Source organism: Grammomys surdaster, unplaced genomic scaffold (assembly GCF_004785775.1).
Source record: "Grammomys surdaster isolate TR1022 unplaced genomic scaffold, NIH_TR_1.0 224, whole genome shotgun sequence".
Classification (NCBI taxonomy): domain Eukaryota; kingdom Metazoa; phylum Chordata; class Mammalia; order Rodentia; family Muridae; genus Grammomys; species Grammomys surdaster.
In genome coordinates, this window is record NW_021604669.1 from 8,428,562 (window position 1) to 8,452,776 (window position 24,215).

A 24,215-nucleotide genomic window follows, 5' to 3' on the forward strand; every position below is an offset into this window, starting at 1 on the left:
CATGGAAAGTTAAATATCTCACAATTACTGTGGCTAATCAGGCCCCTGTGGTGCATTGGTGTGAGCATTTCTTCCGTGTGGGTCACTGTAATTTCTACACCCCTTCACTGTGCAATGGGAAAAGTAGACTTGCTTGTCGGTTCAAACTAAACATTGATGATCTGTGCTCTAAGGCTCCAAAAGTTAAGAGCTTACTGCACATGCCACCAATACCACAGCTGTTGTTAGTAAAAAAAATATGGATGTATTGTGAGTAGCCATTATAAGACCCTTGGGTGGATCCCACTGGTCTCAAGTTATCATTTTTTAAATCTGTCTCCTTGGGAGATTCTGAGTTTCTAACCCTTCCATCCATTAAGATACTCAAAAGTCATCAACTTTGTTTTTGTCATCAGGTACTTTCCATGACTTTCTAGGGAGAGATTTTGCAAGTAGGGAAGAATTTCCAGCTCTACTGTTGAGTATTGTGTTTGGTTGTGTTGGACTGGGTTTGATTTTGTTTGGGGTTGGATTTCGTTTTGTATTTTTTTTTTATTGGTTTAAAACAGGGTCTCACACTGTATTTCAGGCTGACCTGAAACTTGCTTTGTAGTCTAGGCTGCTTCTGAACTCAGAATGATCCTCCTGTCTCAACCTCCTGAAGCCTGGGTTTACAGGCAAGAGCCATCACACGTGATTCTCCTTTAAGAAGCCTTGTGGCCATGAGCCAAGAGGTCCACCCTTGATCTTTTTGTTTTTATATGCTTATCTAATATGATAGGCATTATAAAATAACACACACAGTGTACAAACATGGAGGCTTGGTACATGGAAGCTAGCCTACCAACAAAAAAAAGTCTTATTTTCTTTAATCTTAGTATTAACGCCCGGGGAACTGCAAATTGCTCTAATAAGACTAGATTAAAGGAAGTGTGGTATCCCATATGCTTATTATGTCAGTCCTCACAGAAATGAAATAAAAATCTCAAAGAGGCAAATAGATCCAGAGGTTTACATTGATGCTTTAGTAAGAGGTCAGTAAATCTGTGAGAGAAAATGTATTCAAAGAAAGGGTCATTAAGTACATGGGGGAAACAGACTGAAGACAAGGCTCACTTTAAGGTGAGCTCTGTGTGCAGACCTGACTCTGCTAATTTTCCATCTTCTTTATAGCCACAAAAGTCTTTCTAGTCATGGGAACTATGGCAGAATCCATTCATTGGAAATGAGTGTGCATTTTGTCAGATAAAGGAATCACTGAAAAGGTTACTTCCTATGCCTGTCAATTCTCAATAGCTTTCAGCTCAAAATAATCCATGTGCCAAAGTGTCATGTCTTAGGGCAGCTTAATTCCTCGGGGCTTTACTGTAGTCATTATCATTGCTGACTTACTTCTTTTCGAATGTCACAGAAGGAGCAGTGGATTACAGATATTATAATAATAGCCATGGGGAATGAGACAAAAAATGATAACTCCGTTTTAAAGCAAAGTATTTGACAGCTGATATAGATTTTTATAAGATACATCTTTGAGGACTATAAATCTGTCACATGGAGAAAAGTATTTGTTTGCTTGTTGGAGTACCAGTGCTCTTCAGCATCAAATCTTTAAACAGTCTGGTAGCTCAGCTCTGCCAAGTTCTGCCTACTGCCTTATACACACGCAACATATTTTGCTGGTCATCATAGCCTTGAGGGAAGAAAGTGAAATACAAGTAGTTTTAATTGCCCAAACAGATGAAAATGGCAGAACCAAGGAATAAGTTCAAGATCTTTGACTCCAGAGCCCTTGCTTTCAAACAAGTGTGCCATAAGGCTCCTCACTTTGTTTGGACTGTGAGAAGGTCTACTTAGAGATGGGTTACAAAGCCCAACTCTGGAGTCAAATAGAGGACATCTGACTTAGACACATGCTCTAAGTCTATCCTACCCTAAATTATCCCACAGTAGCCCAGGTTTGCAAGAGGAAGATTAGACACAGAAAAAATGTTTAGTTCTACCCTGAGTTCAAGTCTGGTCCATCTACTGTGTAAGCTATGAAATTCTTTCAAGAACCTGCCTCTCCAAACCAGGCTTGTCTCAAGCTCTAAATGGAATACACTAAAATAACATTCTTGGTTTGTCTCAAGCTCAGTTTAACTGAGTTTTCTCCGTTTTTATTTGCTAATTTTGCTTACCTTCCACCAAACATATAGTTGATTCTGTCCAATGGAGATGAATGGAAAGCTAAACTAAAGGAAAATGACTTCCTCCTCCATGGACAAAAGTTTAACACATTTACTTTAAGTAAATGGACGTGTGTGGCATGATGATCAGCAATCAATAAACTATGTGTAACTGTTACAGAAATAGAAATAGTGACTTTTTGACATAAATTTGTATTTTCTCATTGTCTACGTGGCACTGAAGGAGACAATGAAGGCAAGGCAAAAAGCAAAAGATAATGGAATGACAGACAGTTAAGATCCTTAGGCACCTCTCTAAACCAACAATTGCACTAGCTGCTGGATTTCATCACCCCATTCACTCTTCAGAATACACTCGCGACTGTCCATTTTACACATAAAGATCAGCAGAGCACAGAAATGTTGTCTGTCCCTGGAGGAAAGGTTTCATCTTATACACATTCTCATGCCCCTAAGCAGAAGACAATGCTGACTTCAACTTAGGGCAGACAATCTAACTTCACTGAGGGACAATATACATCAGTGTTCTGTGTGGTATATGACACACAGAAAGTGCTCAATAATTTTTGTCATCATTATTATATTCTTTTCTACTTTAGCTTTCATGCAACAGAACAAACTCTCAAAGATGGCTGACACAGATGTCACAGAGTCAGGCAAATTGTAACAGTTACCTACATTGATAATTTTAGCATTTGGTATGTTAAGAGTATGTTAATAGTACTGTTTTGTCTTTGGAGGCTATTTCTCATCTTGGAAACTACATGAGTGTCCCTAGAATATGCAGGTAAACTTCCCATATTCCCAGATCCCTGAAGTCACGCAGAGTAGGTCCATGATTCAAACACAAACTATAACTAAGAAACAAACATCACTTTCTACCAAACACATAAGGGCTGCTCCGAGAACCACAAGCTATTTCCCTCTCTGTGTCACCATAGCTAGGGAGTCTACAGCTCACAGATTACCAGGTGAGAAGCTACAAATCGGTAGAGTCCACAAAATAAGGTTCCTCAGTAACTGTGAAGGCCAGAGCTTCCTCTCCAACTGTTCATAATCAAAACTGGGGATTAACAGAAGATGAGCCTTGTTTCAAATTAAGCCAAAGAAATCATGGGGTGCATTTTTTAATCTCAGCTCAACCTAAACATTTCCTGAAGAGGTTATATTCTAATGACTTCTGCAGCACTGCTCCCAGAACATTCTACATCAGTGTGCTTACTAAGCAAGCCTGGCTTCCTCTAAGTGCTTGATGTTTTGCTCCCAGGTTGTCAAAGCTTCCAAGCATGCCGAACTTCCTGCTACACGGTCCTACAATGAGGCTGTGTCTGGACCTTGCCTGTATCCTCTCTCTCTGGAATACAGGTGGGCTGTTCACTTCCTTGTACCTGTTCTGTATGTTTTACGAGGGTGTCATTGCGCTTTAAGAATCCCAGCAGCAATATCTGAATGCACTATCTCAAGTGCTTTGATCAAAATGCTGATCACATTGTTTACTTTTCCTGTGGCCTTTTGTGACTGAGTGTCACAGAAGGCCGTCCCTCTACCACCCTTGTTCCCAGCACCAGCCTTTATGTGCTCTCCCACCAAGGGAGTATTCTGAACTAGCTCACTAATTCTCCTATTGTACCATTCTCCACGTGTCAGCCTAAGTGATTGTCGGATACAGATGATTACGTCACTTGATTGTATTCTTCCATGGTCCCCACGCATCCTACACCAATGATTCAATGACGTCTTATTTCTGTTTAGATAGAAATCCAAGTTCCTTATGTGCTCCACATGCTCTTGCTTACCTCATCTTCACCAACTCCCATAAAATGCCCTCCTCCTTCCTTCTTGATGCTCCAACATGTTGACCTTCAGCCAGCTCTTTAGAAAGATGCTCACAGGTAATGTAGGACTGAGACACGGGCTGTTTTCTGTATGTAGAACAGCACTCTACCACTTAGGGCCTAGCCAAATATTGTTTCTTCTCAGATCTCAGTTCACCATGCCTGCTCAAGGCAGACCGCCACATTGCTTCGATGAGATCAGGCTTTCTGTCATCCATATTCACACCCCACTCAAAGCACTGTTTGCAATCACTACTCATTACACTATTGAATGCCCTTCTTGTATACCTGTCTCTCCAACACATACAATACCTAACAAATTCTGTTGCTGAGTAACAGTCTTAATCACATTTGTCTTCAGTAAATACGTGATGACTAATACTCAATGAAAAAAACACATGGGATTTTAAGCAAATCACAGAATTTGAGATGGAGTTCTCTCATTTGTAAACATAGGCAAGCTAGACTAACTCCTGTCTGATGTTATGGCTTCACTGTAACTTCTTTGATGAGACCTATTTTATTTTATTTTATTTTATTTTATTTTATTTTATTTTATTTTATTTTAGTGTCTGGTCTTAAAGGAGAAGTCAAGAAAGATAAGGAAATGGCTATCCTACCTACAACAGGTAGGTGGTTGGTGTCTCCTCAGCTCACTTAACTCCAGCGATTCCGGGAGCTCTTTCAGTTAATCCTTCTGAGGATCCTAGTAAGTCTTCACAGATTGTAGTTTTCTATGAAAGAATACAATTTCTAATGGAAACATTGTTGTTTGACATCATCACCTGTGGAATGGCTCTCTTGCCTTTACCTTTCCTGGTTTACATGGAATGAACTTAACTTACAAAATGTGCCTGGTAAAACAGCTCGCATGGCAACCAGACACTGCACATCCATTCAGACATTTTTAAAACATAAGCAGGATAACGTCTTCAGTATTCATTTGGGCTTTTAGGAAGGATGGAAGTTTCTGCTTATTTTCTAAATTTTCCTTTTAAGTAGTGCATCCAGTGCTTCAAGAGGCAGATGGTACAAAATGGGCATAAAAAGCTTCCACGGGAAACCATTTCTCTCTCTCCAGAGCCGCCAGCTGTACCAATATCCTGTATGTGAGTGACCACTGTTCACAATTACTTCCTCTACTCCAGCCTCCAAGTTTCTCCCTTTTAAATGAGAATAACTCCAATGCCAACGGAAATTAGAAAGAATAAAAAGTGTTTATTCTAAGAAAAATACTAGGTGTTAGGTGTGAAAACTATCAGATACCAGCTCTTGTAACATGTTAGTCTGGTGGGGTGTTTGTGTGTGTACTTGTTTGTTGTTTTCTTTATCCAAAAGCAATATAATAGAGGTATATAGTTTGTCCAATAATTATTTGAAATCAGCGTCTGCATGACATGCTTTTAGACACCTGAAATTTTTCCAGATATGGTAGTGCATACCAGTAATCCCAGCACCCAGGAGGTAAGGGCAGGGAGTTAGCTGCATGTTTGATGACAGCCTGGGCTACTTTGAAACTGTTTCAGAAAAACAAACAAACAAACAAAAAGCAAAACTATGAATTGGCAGGATAGTTCAATCAGTAAAGTAAATTCCCAGAGCCCAAGTTTTTTGTTTTGTTTTTGTTTTGTTTTCAAAGCAAACATAGTGAGATGCACCTGTAACCCAGTGCTGGGAAGCCAGGGATGGGTAAACCTCTTGAGCTACTTAACAAGTCAGCTTAGTCTACCGAAGTCCCAAGTTTGTGGAGGACAGTTTTAAAAAGAGCAAGGACGGGCATTGTCTAAGATATAGCAGCTAAGGTTATCTTCTGACCTCACTCACATGTATGTGTACTGGCACACATGTGAACACACATGAACACACACACACAATCTAGGACAATCTGAGAGGTGAAGAATGCAAAAGATACATGATTCCACAGAAAATCATTTCTGGTTTTCAGGGACATTTGCTGTACACTTCAAATTTGTTTCCAGATACTGAAAAACAAGGATTTCTAACTTAAAAAGAGAGTGGTGTATGTAACTATTGACGTTCAAAGCTTATGTTTTGCGGGGTTGGAAGGGCTCATGAGCCCCATCTCTTTCTGAGAAGCTACTCACAGTGGATGCCTTCTAAAAGAGGAAGAGTCAATTTTCTTTAAAGATGTTATCCTTACCAGGTCAAACACACTCCAGTGGATGGTCCCACACCCATGAGTATATATATAGGCAGCACAAATTGGATTCAGTGGCTTATAAATAAAGAAGGACATGAAGTGAACAGTGGAAGAGGGATGTTCTAGAATGTTATGAGACAGATGTTTCCTGGTGGTATGAAACATATGTCTACTTGTCACAGATGCACAGCTTATAGCATAACAAAGTACAGATATAACCAAAGTCCAACTTACTGAACTAATGGGTTTTAACTGAAAGTAACTAGGATTACTTACAGTAATACGGGTAAGGGGTCATTTATGGGAACAGAAATCATTCAAAGACAGCTACATCACCAAAGCCCATCTGGATGTTGAGAGCTCACAAAAGCTGGAAACCTGGAGTGCACTGCATAGCCTTAAGGAAGCTCAACAGGTTGGAGAGTATATCTTCCAAGTTCTCTGATTTTCTTCCAAGACAGCTCAGCTGGTCTTTGTTTCTCCCAGGCAGTTGAGCTGATCCCCGCTTCTGTTAGGCAGGTGGACTTGTCTGAGAGTGACTCTCAGCAGAATTTGCTGTTTATAAACTCTTGAAGAGGAAGGGGCCTAGTGAATATGATCAGTTTAAGACACTTCCTCAAGCTATTTTAAGTTGTTTACTTCCTGCCTTAATGAGTTTTTCTGCAGAATGGAATGCTGCATAACAGAGAAACAGCAGATAGATCTGGAAGGAATTATGAGAAGTGTGTGTGTGTGTGTGGTGTGTGTGTGTGTGTGTGTGTGTGTGTTGTGTGGTATGTGTATGTGAATATGAAAATTCACTATATATATTTCTGAAATTCTGAAAGACTTAGTAAAAATGTTATATTCAAAAATCAACCATAATAATGTCAAAAGGAAGAAAGGAAGGGAAATGGTGGATGGATGGATGGATGGATGGATGGATGGATGGATGGATGGCTAGGTGGCTGGGTGGATGTTGGATCACAGATTTCTTCAAGTAAAAATTTGTATGGAGGAGGCTTTGGGAGAGAGCATCATGGAAAATGGAGCAGAAAGAATGTCAGAGCAGGGCAATGAGAAGGATGGCCAGGAAACTCTGTGTTATGGCTATGACGTGACTGTGCACTCATAAACTCGCAACAGTTGCATTTGCTTTCAAAGGACCCACACCAGACTAAGCCAGTAAACTCTCAGTCATACTTGGGGGAGGGCCTCATGAGACCTGCCCAGGATAGCTGAAATGACTATGGTAATGCCAGCCCATCCTAACTTAATTTTATGCCTGCCAGGTCATTTCTCAGCCTTCCACCCCTAACAGTCATATTCACCTTGGCAACACTTCTGGGATTGATTGTCCATGACCTTTACCATGGTTCAAATATATTATGTGGTGTCTGAAAAATACTGCTGAGCTATACAAAAAAAGCAGATTTTACTAGACTTCTCCAAATCCCTCACTAATGTAACCTTCTATTCGAACACTGATTTAATTGTGGATTTGTCTTTTAAAATTGTGTGCTTGAGCTTCTGCACCAAGAGACTTGGTCATTAGTGAAAGGAATAAATGCTTAAGTTGCCTTGTTGCTGGATTTTTTAATCCTAATAAGCCTATATAAGAAACACATGATTTAGATATTTTAATTATAAGCCTATATTGGACAGATATAGGGTTACATTGACTTATTCCCAAGATATAAGGCCCTTTGTTGCTTGCTGTTTTACTGGCCATGTATTTCTAGTCCATGGCAGTTTTTTCCTACTCTGTCTTCTTCCTCTTTCTCTCCTCTATACCTGTCATCCTATCTCAAGCCTCTAGTCCCACCTTTCTCTTCCACTTTCCAATCAAAGTCTCTATCCTTTTGTCAACCTGTGAAAAGGTTCACATGGCATCACTTGAGTATGTGATGATCTGCTCAACCACCTCTTGAGGAACCAGTGTTAGCAATAGAATACAAGTAGCATCAGGCCAACCCCCTGCATTGGCTTAATCACAGTTGTCAATAACAATCTCACTTGGATCATGCCATGGCTAATGGCAGTTGAGGCATGCTGAAAGAAAAGACATCATTCTCTTTAGTGATATAGCCAGTGAAGAGTTGCTCAGTATATCCAGTATAACCAGAGTGGCCCTGGTTATACTCAGTGAGTCACAAAACAAAACGAAAGACTTGGCATCTGGAATAAGCATAGCAGATAGAGGTATGAAAATGACTGTGATCTACTACATGCATGTATGAAACTGTAAAAGACTAAATTTTTAAAATACTGTAAAGGGGTTGATTTCATATTACATCTTCCTACTATAATGAATCATACTATTTAGTATACTAAATATGCTATAATGAACCAAGATGAAAACCACAGCAGAGAAGCCTTACTGAAGATTCCCTTCTGCCTGGGTTTCTGTTTTATCTTGGTTTCTGCCTGTTGTAGGACCTGGGTCTATCACTTAAATCTTCATGATTTTTGACTTTCCATCCTTGAAAAAAAGTGATGGACAAGATGATTTATAAGGATGCTACATATTCTGTAAGGAGGTGCCCTAGGGTACATTTCACTGGTGGAATCTTCTGTTTCAGTATCTGGAAACGAAAGCGTCAAGAAAGAGAAATATGGATCCTTCCTTCATGCAGCAGGTATGGCCCTGCCCTACTCTCTCCTTATTCAGGAACACTGGGCACATTTCCCAGACTTGATACCTTTACTCTTCGCCATTTTTTCATCTTAATTTCAATGAACAGTCATCTCTGCAGCAGTGATACCAACAGGTACAGTGTGATTCTCCACCCTCTGATTCGAAGTGACTAGTTGTCCAGGACAGTCACTGTCACAAAGAGGCTTTTCCTCCCCTATGATCAGATTAGTGCTCTTACAGCTCCTACTGCCATTGCTCATGGATATCCTCCTTCCAGAGCCACAGACAAGACGCTTCATGAAGCCAGAAACTCACTGGAAAGTGGCCTGATGTTACGAAGGCCCACTGCACTCCAGTTCTACAAAGTAAATTTTGAGCCCTTCACACACACACACACACACACACACACACACACACACACACACACACACGAGCTTCGTTGTGCAAAGTCAAACCAGTCATTCTTTTCTCTGAAGCCTGGTTTCCTGACTCAGTTAATCAGTTACTCTGAATTATCGGTGTTTTATTTACAAGTACATGGTTCTCTAGACCACAGCCAGTCTGCAGATTAGACCTAAAACCAAATTAGAGGAACAAGTGTAAGAAGACCCAGTCTCTTCCCTTCTCAGGATTTCTCAGTGATCCTACTCACAGGGCTGGGAGTAGAGATTTCTGCTTGGTCATATTTTTTTTCCTTTCCCAGAGTCTATCTTCAGAGAAAAAAAGATGGTAAAGGGGGTAGAAATTCTTGCAACTACAGGTGAGTTTTCTCCTTCCTCCACCATGTTATGGGAATCTAGACTGCCAAGAAAGTTTTTTTCTATGTCTCTAAAAGAATTCCCAATCGGCACAGCAGGGGAAATATCATCTAGGCATAAAGTAAAAATTGGAAAGCATGATGCTTACAATAAAGTACATTAAAAGAGGAAAGAGGACCGTCAACCACTCCATCTACCTTATTTTCTTGTCCACAAGTAACAGCTGGGAGAAGGGAATATTTTAAGCAACAGCCTCTCTCCATATTCCCATACACACCAATACCTGGGGGATTTTGTTGTTCCATACTGGTGTCTAGGTCATGTTCAAGTTCTATTAAATCTGCATTTCTGGGGTTGAAACCCATATGTTGGAATTGTGAACATTTAAAATATAGTAATATTTTAGTAGAATCCAATACCCTGCCACACGTGTGTCTGCATATGAATTAGTATGCCAATCTCCAAATTCAGAGGTGCGGAGATCACTCATGATGACCCTGAGCCTCCTCCAGTGGAGGATGGGTAGTTTGTCAATTCCTATGATCTCCAAATGCAGAAATAAAACAGTCACTACTAACAAGTGCCACTCGAGTCATAGTATGTGTCACTGACTGTCACAGAACTCCCGACATGAATTGCTGCTTAGCTCTGAGCCCCTTGTGTCTGGCACTTATTCCATGTTGAACTTGTGCCTGAAGAAGTTCCAGTCCAAGTTTGGAAATGAGAAACTGTTTCTGTTGCAGAGCAGATCCTATCAGAGATGGTTCTAAATCTCTTTCAGAACTCCCAGCAAGGTCAGTTGATCTGTCTGCACTCAACCTGACAGAGCTTGTGAATGGGATGCTCAGGAGAGCTTTAAAAGGTAACCACCCATTTAAACACCATGTCTACATGGACTTCTCTGTCCTCTGTAAGGTGCCTAGCTGGCAAAGATTATCCCACAGCATGTGTGTTTTGTCTTCACTTGATTGTTTCCTTAATTGTCCAGAGTCTTTTAAGCTTTACAGTGTCTTGGGTGTCAGTTGTGTCCTTAATTACTGGGCAAATGGAGTCCTATTTAAAAAAAAACCCTTTCCTACAGCTTTATCTTGTTTTCTTCTAAGAGTTTTCATGTTTCAGGTTTTAACTGAGACGTTCGCTCAACTTGGAGTTAATTTTCCCGCAAGGTGATAGATATGAGTCTGATTTCATTCTTCTGCTTGTGGACATCCAGTTTTCTCAGCTTCTTGAACATGCTATCTTTTCTCCAATGTGTGTTTTTGGCATCTTTTGCAAATATCATGTACTGGCTAATTTTATGTTAACTTGAAACAGGCTAGAGTAATTTTGGCAGAGGGAACCTCAACTGCAGTAATGCCTTTACCAGATTTGTCTACAAGCAAGCCTGTGGTATATGTTTTTGACTGATAATTTATGTGGCAGAGATCAGGTCACTGTAGATGGTGCCACCCATCTACAGCTGATGGGACTGGAGGCTATACAAAAGCAGGCTGAGAAAGGTACAAGTGAGCGAGCCAATAAGCTCGCTCCTCCATGGGCTCTGCTTCAGTTTCTGTCTCCATGAACCTGCCTTGATTTCCTGCCTGACTTACCTGGATAATGGACACAAGCTGTAAGAGAAAATAAACTCTTTTGGTCATTGATAGGAACAAAAGAAACCCTAACTAAAATATATCATGCAACCATAGTTAGTTACATGAATTCATGTTCAGGTCTCTATTTTATTACACTGGTCTAGATGTCTGTTTACAACATTTTTATATAAATATAATATTTACCTTACTCATATTCACTCTCCCTCATGTGTACATTTTTGTTTGCTTTTCAAGTCACAGTCTCAGTATATTGCTTTGACTGGCTACAAACGCACAATCTTCCTACCTTAGCCTCCCAGAACTGAAGTCACAGACGTTGATAGTATCGATTTGTTTAAAGCTGTGTCAACGAGCATTTGTGCTTCTTTCTCTCCCTCTTCAGCAGATAGCAAGCAATTCTTCTCCGTGCTTAGTATCACTTCTTATAGTTCATTTGCCTTTCACAAGGTTTCCGTGGCCATCTACAACAGTAAGTGATAACAGTTTTCCTGTGGTGATGTGGTGAGTGAGGGGCTCAGGGCCAGGCACAGTGTCATGGCACTAAGGGAATACTTTCTTTTCACAGTTTCCAACCCAAAGACAGTTGACCCAGCCAAATTCCCTACCAGGTATTGCTACTGTTTGAGCAATAAGACCAATGACTTATCAGGTAAGTGGAGTCCACTATATCCTTGTAGCTTTTCCAATTTTGATTGTGACATTTGGGTATTTTGTCACAGTAAAATAAAATATAGTGATGCTTACTACACTTAAATGCATGCATATTTCCTTGTCTATTTCTACTATAGAGAAATTTCTGTGTAAACACAAATAGGTATTCATTACCATTGTTTATGTGGCAAAATCATGGAAAAATGTAAGTATCCACCACTGAAAACTTTGAAGCACAGCCATATATAGTGAACAATGAGGGTGTGTGACCAGATATTGCCTCTAAGAGGGGATCAATGTTCCCAAGAATTTTCAGATAGGAAAAAAAAATTCTAAATAGAATCCAGAATATAGTGTTATCAAAGATAAAATACATACATATTTGAATACCAGAGATGCTATTACCTCTGATGAAACAATTGAAGTGTTTTGAAATGGAAGAATATTCATCAATATAGACTTGCAACACTTGGAACTCTTTTCAGTATCACTATAAACTACCAATATAATGCAAATGTATTGCGTGTTTCTTAAAATTCTCAACCTGTAGGTCATGACCCCATTGCAGGGGTCAAATATCAGATATCCTGCCTATCAGATATTTATAGTACAATTCATACCAGTACCAAAATTATAGTCATGAAATAGCAATGAAATAATTTTATAGTTGGGGGTCACCACAACATGAGCAAGTAGCTGTATTAAAGGGTTGCAGCATTAGGAAGGTTGAGAACCCCTGGTCTAGATGAAGGGACAGAAATTAAATGAAGGTACTATAAATGCCTGGCAGCTAAGAGATCACAAGGACACCTCAGGAACTCAGGGTAATAGTGTGAGTCTCCGGTGCCAAGGAACTACAAGGTTTGTTATGGTGGGAAATATTATTTGGTGGCTTCTACCCCACATTAGATTATTTAGTTCCCAAATAAAAAACTCAAAATCTTTATATTTATAATAATCTTTAAAGCACTAGAACTGGGTAGATATCAACCCTCTATGCCATTTTGCCTACTTCCCTCTCATTAACCCCAAGAAATCACTTGCCATGATCTGCTTAGCCTACTCCTTCCCAACAGGCTAGCCCTCATGCCCATGTGCTCTACCCCATGGCAACTTCTTCCTTCTCCTCCTCATGCTTTCTCCTCTCTTCTTTCTGTTCCCTGCCTATGACCACTGGAACCTCTGTCCTGTCCCATCTCCTCCACCTAGCCCAGGCTATAGGTATCTTTATTAACCAATCAAGGATAACATAGGGGCAAGGTTTACACAACAAAGTGGGTATATATAAGGATCTGATCATTTTGGAGAAACCAGATCTTGGGGAACTGAATTTAGCATTTGAATACATAGAAGCATCAGACAAACTGCCAACAGTTTGTACCATATCTGTGAAAGGATTCCTCTGGATACTTGTTAAAATATGAATTGCAAAAGAAACAAGGACTTCTTTTCTTTGTTTTTTTTTTCCTACTTAACTACTTAATGTATTTTATACTAATACATTTTGGAAACATTTAAAATAGCTAAGTAACCTATAAATATAAAGGCCCGGGTTTCTTCTGTTTGCCCTGCTTCTATAAGGCATTGCCTTTGTCTTCAGGATGCAAGGCTGTTTACCACACACTCTAGCGATAAGACAAGGGTGAAAAGAATTGGAAGGCATACTCACTTGCCCTACACTTGCAGTCAGACATCATTCAGATAACATTGTGTAGAATTTAGGGATATGACCACACTCCTGCAAAGAAGACTTGAAGATATAATGTTGTTAAAAAGAAAAAAGAAGCTTGGTCCTAACTAAAATTTAAGATTCTTTTACTAAAATAATGTTAGTGCATACATTTTTAACTTACTTTCCAACTCTACCCACTTTATTGTTAAAATTTTTCTTACAGTATAGTTTGATCATATTCTCCTAAATCAACTTCTCCCAGGATCTCCATATATCCCTATGCATCCAACAAAAACAAGACAAGACAAAACAAAAACAACAAAATAAAAATACCAAAACAAAATAAAGAGTGCACAAAAACTAACAAACATAGAATTCAATTATTTCTGAGCATAAGGTCTTCTCTGGAGTATGGTTGATGTGTTCAATGACACTCTAGTGGAGAAAGCTAGTTTTACCTTTCTCAAAGTTGTTAATTGCAAATAGATTCTTGGCTAAGGGTGGCACATTGTGTCCACTTGTCCTTCTGAGTGGGTGGGCCCATCTATTTTGACTCTGTACAGGTTGTGTATGTTCTGACACAGTCTCTGAAAGTAAACATGCATCAGTCCTGTTGTCTTGCTACCTTGGCATGGTCTATCAACTCTGCCTCTTACGATCTTGCTATCTTACCTTCAAATTCCATCCCTGAGCTTTGAGAGGAAGGGTTTGATAATAAGATGCAATTTAGAGCTGAATGCTCCAAAGCTGCTGCCTGTATATTGTTCAGTTGTGAATCACTGTGTTGAGATTTTACACTGCAATATGACACATTTTTGGTGAGAGTGTAATGATGCCTTGATGCCCCATCATATGTGCAATTGGTAAATTATTTTAGAGTGTGTGTCTTTAAATGCATTCTATCCCAATATATGAAAATATGCCCCTTCAAAAAGATGTTCACTATTTACTGAAAGACAGGGTGATGGTTATTTACCTGTCTCCTATTCCTGACAACCTTTACTATTATAAATAGTGTTGCGGTGAGCACCTGTGCAGAATTACTTGAAGCCCCAGCCAAATTATCTCTGTAGGATAAAGCCCTTGAAATGAAATTGTTGGCTGACAGGAAAACCATTTTGTTGTGATTCAATTTGCTAGAACTTCTCAAAATCTTACAGGCATTTACCCTCTTGTCAGCAAAGCTCAAATGGATTCCACAGCCTGTTCACAATGAATATTTAAAAAGTAGTCTTAAATCATCATTAGTTGAATAGACAAAAAAATTGTTCCTGTCTTCTATTTCCATATAAAGGGATTTAAGGCATAAAGCATCACAGCACTGGTAGTAAATCAACTAATTGAATTTCTGTGTGAACAAAGAATATCTTCAATGTAACAATAACTGGCTTTCTTTGGAATCCAAATAAAAGAGTTGCAAACATACTTTAGAGAGGAAGAGGACAGAGGATGCTGAGTGACAGGTTGTATGAGGGGGTGGTAGGGATCTTAGGAGGAGAGGACTTTTGGCTCAAGGCAAATCTCAGCTCAAATCCGAGCTCTGAAATACGCTATAGGACTCTCTGGTCAGGTACCATCATCCTTTTTTAATCCTTGGGCAAATCTAGGATTGATCCTTGGTATCTGGATCCAGAGTGCTGTTCATAGCTTCTAAGCAACTTTACACTTCATCATTCAATTTGTGAATCTTTCTTTCCCACTAATTCTACAGTGTTTTAAATATATATTTACTTAGGTATTTATTAGACAGGGAGCATGCACATGCAACAGTAGTGTACCATAGCACACATCCGGAGGTCAGAGGACAACTTTCAGGAGTAAGTTTTCTCCTTCCATCATGTGAGTCCTGCCTGGACATCCAACTCAAACCAGCAGGCTTGATGATAAATACCTTTACATGCTGAACCATTTTGATCCTTGCTTTACCCCCAATTAACTTTAACTTCCACTGTATGTACTACAAGAATCTCCAGTACCTAGCAGGTGTCTGGACACTGTAGACATTCTATGGATATATTATATTGGGTAAGTGAATTAATAAAAGAGTTTTGAGAAGTAGAAGGAAGATAGATGGATGAGTAATGAGACTGAACATATTAATAGATTCTGTAACATAATACAGAAAGACGAGACTCATGGTCTCCAGCCTTCTGGACGAGTGGAGTCAACATCATCAGAGGTCTGGACGAGTGGAGTCAGCATCATCAGAGGTCTACTATATAGCAATTCTCCATCCAGGGTGACTTAGTCATGATTTCTATTGCTGCGAGGAAACACTATTACCAAAAAGCAAATTAGGAAGGAAGGGGTTTATTTGACTTCCAATTCCACATTGGTACATTTTGTAGTTCATCACTGAGGGAAACCAGGACAGAAACTCACTCAGAACAGGAACCTGGAGGCAGGAGCTGCTGCAGAGGCCATAGTAAGTGCTGCTTGCTGGCTTGCTCGGCTTGCTTTCTTATAAAACCCAGGACCAACAGCCCAGGGACGGCACCACCCACAATGGGCCAGGAGCTCCCTCATTGTTCTCTAATTGAGAAAATGTCTTATAGCTGGATCTCACAGAGGCATTGCCTCAACTGAGGTTTCTTCCTCTCTGATGGCTGGCTTTTGTCAAATTAACACACAAAACCAGCCAGCACACAGGATAACCATGTGACCACACAGTTACATTGTTACTCATCTCCCACCTCCCGCTAGTGTTGGCCTACTGCACCAACTACTTAATATCATAGGACATTAATCTGCATCTACACAAATTTGTATGTGTTTTCAAGCCTGGTTGTTCTTCCAAGCAACTTCCAATCCTGTTGATGAGGAAAAGAAGCATCTCTATGAGGCACAATTGGAAGTTATCCAGTGGATTTTATGTTCAGAATATATTCAATGGTTCTGCAAGCTAAAGTGTTATAAAGGTCTCCCAGACTTCCCCTTCTATGCTCTAAATAAAGTGGGCCAAAGGACACATTCCCCTAGCTATTTTGTAGAGGTCTTGTCTATTTTGATGTCTGTAGTTCACAACCTGACACTAAATTTTGCTGCGTTTTCAAATTTCAACCTTGTGTAAATAAACCTTACATGTCTGTGAGCTTGATTCCTCTTGAATGGATTTGATAGCCTAAGAAAGTTAGAGGACATAATAGAGATCTTTGGTAGTTCTTAGATATTACAAGAGAAAGAATTGGATTATAAAAGTTCTCTGCTTGGATTCGCCTTTACTATTTTTTGAGTTATTATTTTTCTAGCTGTGAGTAGCAATAATCTTTAACAGATTAACTTAAATTACAATTGTAAAATATATTCTGAAAAATGTAAAATCTAATGGAACCTCTTTCCCCTTGTGTCTCTGCTTCAGAATTCAGAGGGCTTCTCCAATTTGTCTTTCAGATTTCACAGCATTGCTGGTAGACATTGTTGGAAATTCTACCAGCTACCTCACTGAGATTTTTAAGTCAACCTCCATCCTCTCTGGTGTGTATTTCTAAGGTGCCTAACAAAGGTTTAAGTCTGGTATTCCTCAAAAAATATAGTGAAGCCTGGCAGGTTTCCACATTCCAAGCTCTGGCATGCCAGACACCCTCACAAAACCTCTATTTAGGTTATAAGTGTGAACTTGTTTCTAATACCAGTCCTTGATGTCTCCATCATCCAAACAGGGATCTTACTGGAGTCAAACAAATTGAAGGGCTAATACCACAATCAACATAGAGAGGGTATCAGCAGACTGTAGCAGTGGCTGTAACTTCCCCTTCTCTTTTAAAAACAACAAGGCAAACTTGGGGAAGGTGACTATTATCTACATACTGCAAAGGGTCAAACATTTTCACAAATGAATAATGGCTGGCATAAATGGGACTACTGTAGGCTTCCCTTGTTTCTCCTGGGAGATCTTCTGTCAGTATGGTACAAACATACCAGGAAACATTCAAAATATAAAACATCTATGTTCCTAAACACAGTGGTCTCTAAACACACTGGGGATGCTCTGTTAAAGGTCTGCAGACATGTGCTTACATCTTCTGTAAGGTGGTAATGAGGGTTTAGTGAGACAGTATACATGGTATGCTGAGTGGAGGATCAGACGGAAACAACATTGTAGCCTTAGAGCCAATCCTAGAGACCATGCCCTGGTTGGCCATTGCAACATTGTGGTTGTGTTCTGGTTTGCTTTACAGTGAGTCAGACCAATGAATCGGATTGTGTCTTCATCTGTGTCATGGTGGGAAAGTCAGGTGAGCACCAATGACGTGGAGGTTCTCTGGGTGAGCACTGAGCGTCACACTCCAGCAAGCAAACCCAAGATTTCGTCTCAATGGTGTGATTGTTTTTTTTCAGGAAGGAATCTTTCTGACTTCTGGGAGATGGTGGAGAAATCCCCTGTTATCAACTACACATTTACTAGTGGTGTGTCCAATGCTTTGGGTGAGTGTAAATTATTTTAGAGGCCAGAGTGCCCCCACCCTCCACTGTGCCTCAGCTTATTATAGAAGAAATGCTACCTTCCGGTACTTTTAAAAATTAAATGGTGTTAAAATTGGAGAACTTTACTTTTTGATTTAAAAAGTTACCTACTGGAGTATTTGGTGGGGGGAATTGGCCACCCTGATACTCTTCTCAGTGACAATGAACAATTGGAGCTGAGTAGCTGCTGCCTCCTTTCTCCCCAGTGAGGGACAACTGTCTCTTTACACCCACACTGTCACATTACATATTATTTTCTGTGTTCACTATTGGGCTCTTGAAGCTATTTAAAATTTTGATCCTCATCCTAGAGTCACTGCCTCTCTATAATTCTCAAGCTCTTTCCATACGTCTTCTCTCAACATCGTCTGCGTTCTGTGTCATCAGGTACCATTTAGGAACCACTGCTAAATCCTCTTTCTTCTTCACACTCAGTACATGTGATCTGGCTGTTCCTTCGCCTAGTGTGTGAGTAAGTTCCTTTTGTCACACTCTTGCATCTGCCTTCAAACTATCCATGCTTGGGTACAAGAGCAATGGTCCTTAGATATGACCTAGGTTATGTCCTTAACCTGATCAGACCCGACAGTCAGCAGCAACAGAGGCTCCAGGATCCTTAGAGAGAATACTTTTTCTCCTTCATATATTTGTTATTTTCCCATGATTCCTAGTCTACATTTAATTTGAAATCACTGCTCATGTTGGTAACAGAAAACATTTTCCCAACATTCTGTGCAAGCTTGTTTATTCTGTCATCTCTGTGTGGGGGTTCTGTCCTACTCTGATTTGTGGTGTTTTATAAGCCTGAGGGTCTGTTGTTTGGCACCCCAGATGCTGTCTTCTCATGCCCTAAAGATTCCCCAACCAACATCCATCTTTTGTGGTTCAACCCAGTATCTGTCATCAGGACTCAGTTACTCTTGGTTACACCACAGTGACATTTACATGTGTACCTCTTCAGTGAATGAACGTTGAAGGAGAACAACCACCTGTTGTCCCAAAGAGTGTCTTTTCCATCACTGTGTCACATGACATCTGCACAGAGTAAGCTTTTCATGAGTGTCTCCACAGTGAACAGATAAACACAGTCAATAGTGCTCCAGTTCTATGGCAGTAGGCTTCTCTGATTTGTTTTACTGCAGGGTATCTTTTGATCATGCTGTAGAAGAAAGCTTATTTTGTAAGGGACAGGGCCACTTGGTACAGAGATGAACTAGGCCTATAACAAGTTACCTTTCTAGTCTTGCTTCTGAGGACAGAAATAAGGGCTGAGTCAGTCTCATCTTTTCAGCCCCAGTCTCAATCCTGGTTTCCATTAGTGCTCTTTCCGTAAGGACAGATCCTCTGGCAAAGACAAACTATCTACACATTGGCACTTCTGTTTAAATACCTAATGGGCCCTTACCTGGCTAGGTGACAGATGGCCTGAGAGGACCTGGTACATGTCTAACTCTTGGGATCAAAGTTTACGTGATGTGAGGAGTTTGAGGTCTAAATGTGAAGCAGGAGAAAGGATGATTTCTGAGTCTATAGAATAATATTTAAAAGAGGCAGTTTTTTTTCTGACCCAGCTAGCTCCCAAATGATTAAGATGGAGACTTACAGATTTATTCAACAATCTTTAAGCACAATTAATGAGCAGATGTTTCTAATGCTCTATGCTGCCTAGCTAATTCTCAGCCACATGCCCTGAGTTATGTGCATTTGGTCTCTTCTTGGTTCACCCTGCTGTAGCTCTCTGTCCTCATGGAGAACTTCTTTGGTGACCTCCTTACCAGACCTCATGGTGAGCATCTTCTTCTTAGCCTTGTGGCCCTTCTTCTCCTGGACCCTCACCAGACTCCTGGTCAACTCCTTCTACCTGGCTCATCACCCTGGGACCCCAGGCTAGGATTTGAAGTTTAGCTTTCCTGTCTCCTCTGCCCAGTCAATGGCTATCTTAGTGCTCTTTCAGTAAGGACAGATCCCCAATTGGAGATTTATTAGTGTTTTATTGCTGTGAAGAGACAACATGACCAAGGCAACTCTTATTAAAAAAGAAGATTCTATTGGGGCTGGCCTATGATTTCAGATGTTCAGTCTATTATCATCATGGCAGGAAGCATGGCAGTGTCCAGGCAGACACAGTACTGGAAAACCTGAGAGTTCTATATCTTGATCCAAAGGCAGCCAGGAGGAGACTGTCTTCCATAGGCAGCCAGAAGGAGGGTCTGATTCCACATTCAGTGGAGCTTGAGCCCAAGAGACCTCAAAGCCCACCCCACAATGACTTAAACCCCCCAACAAGGCCAGACCTACTCCAATAAGGCCACACCTTTTAATAGTGCAACTTTCCAGTGGCCAAACATATTCAAACCACCATATTGGCTGTTCAGCATTTTATTAACCAATCAGAGATAATTGGCGAGCATACTTTACATTACATTGATGCAGGAGATTCTTCAATATTCATAACAATGCCTCTGTCCAGAATGTAACTAGATCTCAGGGCATAGAAATCAACATCTGAATACACAATGCACAAGACCCTCCTCCAATAGGACCACCTCTGGCAACTACATAGTAGATTCCCTATACTCAATACCTGCCAAAGGAGAAGTGGTAAACTAAATTGAGCACAGTCTGAGTGAGGATCAGGCCTTTTTCATCCAGAAAAAGCAACCCTATAGGCTAGTGGATGCCTCTCACTTTAGGTCCAGACTCCTCAGCCTAGCATCATCTCAGTCTTCCTAAACGAGAGCATTAGCCAATTTAACATTTTGCCTCTTTTTTTCTATCCCTTGTGGAATAAACAGGGTCATTAGATAAATCCATATTTTAGTCCACCAGTCTTTTTGAAGGTCAGTCTTTCAAGTAGCTTTGGTTGGAAAGCCCAGCTTCTCTTGATGTTCCTACATTTAGCCATAGGGCAGATATCATGAACCTCATTCCTCTTGCAGAGACAAATACCTAAGTCATGGAGCAGCTGAGGACGGCAGACACACGAGAAATCTGACAAGTCTCTGAGTGCCATCAGTTACTGATGACTGAGTCAGTGACTGACAGTCAGCCTGGTACTCTTAGATCTGACAACTTTACGTTCTGTTCACAGTGGTTTATTGCACAGCATTTGTGTGATATTTAACCCCACTGTTGACTAAAGAGAAAACATCCTTTGGTAACATTTGGTACTATTCACAGTAATATCATAATATCTGTATTTTATGCAGTTACTGCCTAATTGTCTCTGTGTGACTCAGCAGTTCTATTTGCCCAAAGTGACAAGTAAGTTAAAACTGTCATTGATTGTTTCCTTTGAGGAGCAACTACCAGGGGAAGAGCAAGGACTTCAAGGCCTACGACTCAAAGCCAGCAGTCACTTCTAAGATCATATTCTGCACGCTGGAGCACACAATCAGTATCTGCTCTGAAGACCTTTCCCTGGACAAAGACAAGTACTCCTTCAGAGAAAGAGGTGACAGAAAACAAACAGATGTTTCCAGAGCTTCCTGTTGAGACCATAGGCACACAGAGTAGTGCCCCAACATCAGGTATGATACTTTCTTGGTTTTTCTTTACTTTTCTGTGCCTTTCTTCTGTTTCCTCTGATAAAATAAAACACCTTCATCTAACTCTTCCCACCACCTTACATGATGCCACAGTTTAATGTAGCAGGGTTCAAAAGGGTCAGTCAAAGATGGAAATTGTACTGATGATATAAACTTCTAGAATTCACATTAATAGATTTCTATATTGAAATACACTGTCTTATGAAGTCCCCAAATTAATACCAAGAGTTCTCTGATACCCTTAACCCAGCCTCCCCACTGACAATATCTTGTATGATCATAGTAATTGCCGAAATAAGACATTTTATTTCAACAAAGGAGGTAGATGTCTTTCTCTGGAAATGCACAGGAAATGGAGAGCTCAACATTTTAAGGCACTGTTTGGCTAATTTGTACCTGATTGCTGTTTATACCAAAAACGTGTTAGTGACTCCACCCCGACATGAAATGATGCCACCAGTGGCTGAGCAGCATTTTTCCTAATCAATCCTACCACACGGTGTGCAATAGTGATAGTGTTGTCACCAAACACAAAAGGTACAATGACCTGAAAAATATACACAAGTGAGTGATCTCTTTAACTAACAGTATTATCTATGCCAAGGATGAATCAGAATCAGCAGAAGTCATTCATTCACTCACTCATCAAAAGACATCCTTGCTTCCAGCCAATAGGATAGTTTGAAGATAGCTCTTTAAATTTCCCCTTTGTCTCTCAAGCTCACAGATAGAAGGGAGATTCAGGAAAGCAAACTGCAGTCATGATCCAACTTACATTGAGCTCTTTCATGCACTAGCCCAAGGAGGACATCCTACTCAGCAGAGCAGGTCACAAAGCCTTCCCTCAAGGAGGTAAGGATGGACAGGAGACAAGCAGGCTATGAAAAGGGTGTGTCTCAACAGTGGAGAGGAGTAGAAGTTCACTCTACCAACTAGAACTTTTAGATTTTCTGCTAAAAGTTAATACCATAACTTACATCATGAAAACTATGCAAAATTGTAAAATATTCCAGTATAATGTAAAAATAGATGATTGCTGGAAGCAAGAAAAGCCATAAAGCACCTAGCCATGGTCCTTAAAGGAAACACTGCTTCATATGAGGAAAGCCAGAGAACTTTAGTGAGAGTAATAGCATCCGGACATGAAGGGAGAACTCGTGTTCTGGATAAGCAAATGTTCCCCTACTTAGCTCACAGCTGTAAAATCATCCATCATGATTAGTTCTATAATCTTTGAGAGAAAAGATTATTAACTTTCTTCCATGGGAACTAATGTGAAACTATCATCTTTAAAGGATGATTAGGGAATATTTAACTTAACTCTTGAAAGCTTTGTGAGTTGTTATCACCTCCTCCTCCACCACCACCACTACTACCACCACCACCATCATCCTCATCATCAATTATTTTCAGTTTAATGTCAAAGCTAAAGAGGCAGTGAATGTATCTCCGTGGCAAGTGCTTCTTTGCTGTATTAGCTACTTTCTCTTTTGCTGTAACCAAATACAAGAAGCAATGTAAGAGAACTACTGCTCAAGCACATTCACATTCAAAACTGTACACAGCATGTACAAGGCCCTGAGTTCCATCTCCAACACTGAAAACAAGAACAAACTGCATAATTAAAATGAGTTGAGTAACTTGCTTCACACTGTGAAGCAAACAAGGCCACACCAATGTCTCTGGTTCTCCATAGCTCAAAGAACCTACCCAGCCTATTGCATGGTTAGAAATATATTCCATACATTTGAGACATATCCCCAAACTCCAACCACATACACTAGCTTTCTGAGGGTCTACGGAGTTTACAGAGGATATTTGGGATTTTATTTTCAAAAACCGATGTATTCTTATGTGCATGCATGAGTGCCTGTGTCCTTTGTGAATGTATGTGCATCACACACATGCAGTGCTGTCAGAGGCCAGAATAGGATACCCAATTCCCAGGAGGTGGTGATATAGGTGACTGACAGCCATTGTGTGGGTTCTGGAAACAGAGTTTGGGTCTTCTGCAAAACCAGCAAGTTCTCTTAACAACCAGGCCATCTCTCCAGATGTTTCTTTTGACTTGTTGCCTAAGAAAACAAAATTTGGTTTAATCTGTCTATTCCAGTCCATGGTGGAATGTAAGAATTATCTGTGTTTTACATAAATATTTCACTTGCCCTTTGAGAGCATTTGATATGTCTGTAGTTTTACACATGATCAAGGAGATCAAGTACAGCAATACCAATGGTTGTCACTTTCAACACACTACAGGGAACATGACCAGAACACCATGGGTGACAAATAGATACTCACAGGGACCTAGAGTATCTATGCCTATGCCACTATCTGTGAATGATAGCACACCTGGAGGACCACCCTGGGCAAGCCTTCCCTCCACATCCATCTCCACTGAAGACACCCAGAAGCTCAGGAACACAGAAAACCTGTTGCATCTTACTGGGATACTGACCACACCCAGCCGACTAGCACAGCCCAGCATAGCCTCAGGTAAGAGACAACATTAACTTTCTTTGCAATCACCCTTGAAAAGGTCTGTTTTGAAAGCCTCTTTTTAAAATTTTGTTTTACTTATTCACTTTACATCCCTCTCACTGCCCCCTTTGTGGTCACCTCCTCCCACAATCCTTCCCCTTCCCTATCCTCTTCTCCTCTGGGCAGGTAGGAGCCCTTAGGTATCCCCTCCCTATCCTGGCACTTCAAGTTTCTGTGAGGCTAGGCACTTCCTTTCCTACTGAGGCCA

At 40.4% G+C, this 24,215-nt stretch overlaps 1 protein-coding gene across 1 annotated transcript in view; it reads left to right on the top strand.

Moving 5' to 3' along the window:
- Positions 1-3,451: 3,451 nt before the first annotated feature.
- Hhla1 (HERV-H LTR-associating 1) overlaps positions 3,452-24,215 on the top strand; it is a 30,021-nt gene continuing 9,257 nt past the window's right edge. Inside the window, exons 1-12 of the mRNA XM_028773275.1 lie at positions 3,452-3,530; positions 4,570-4,629; positions 8,723-8,779; positions 9,482-9,538; positions 10,318-10,398; positions 11,517-11,600; positions 11,697-11,780; positions 16,845-16,928; positions 17,633-17,689; positions 17,793-17,879; positions 21,221-21,448; positions 23,726-23,962. Coding sequence (XP_028629108.1) covers positions 3,452-3,530; positions 4,570-4,629; positions 8,723-8,779; positions 9,482-9,538; positions 10,318-10,398; positions 11,517-11,600; positions 11,697-11,780; positions 16,845-16,928; positions 17,633-17,689; positions 17,793-17,879; positions 21,221-21,448; positions 23,726-23,962 — 1,195 coding nt within the window. The remainder of the gene's footprint in view (positions 3,531-4,569; positions 4,630-8,722; positions 8,780-9,481; positions 9,539-10,317; positions 10,399-11,516; positions 11,601-11,696; positions 11,781-16,844; positions 16,929-17,632; positions 17,690-17,792; positions 17,880-21,220; positions 21,449-23,725; positions 23,963-24,215) is intronic.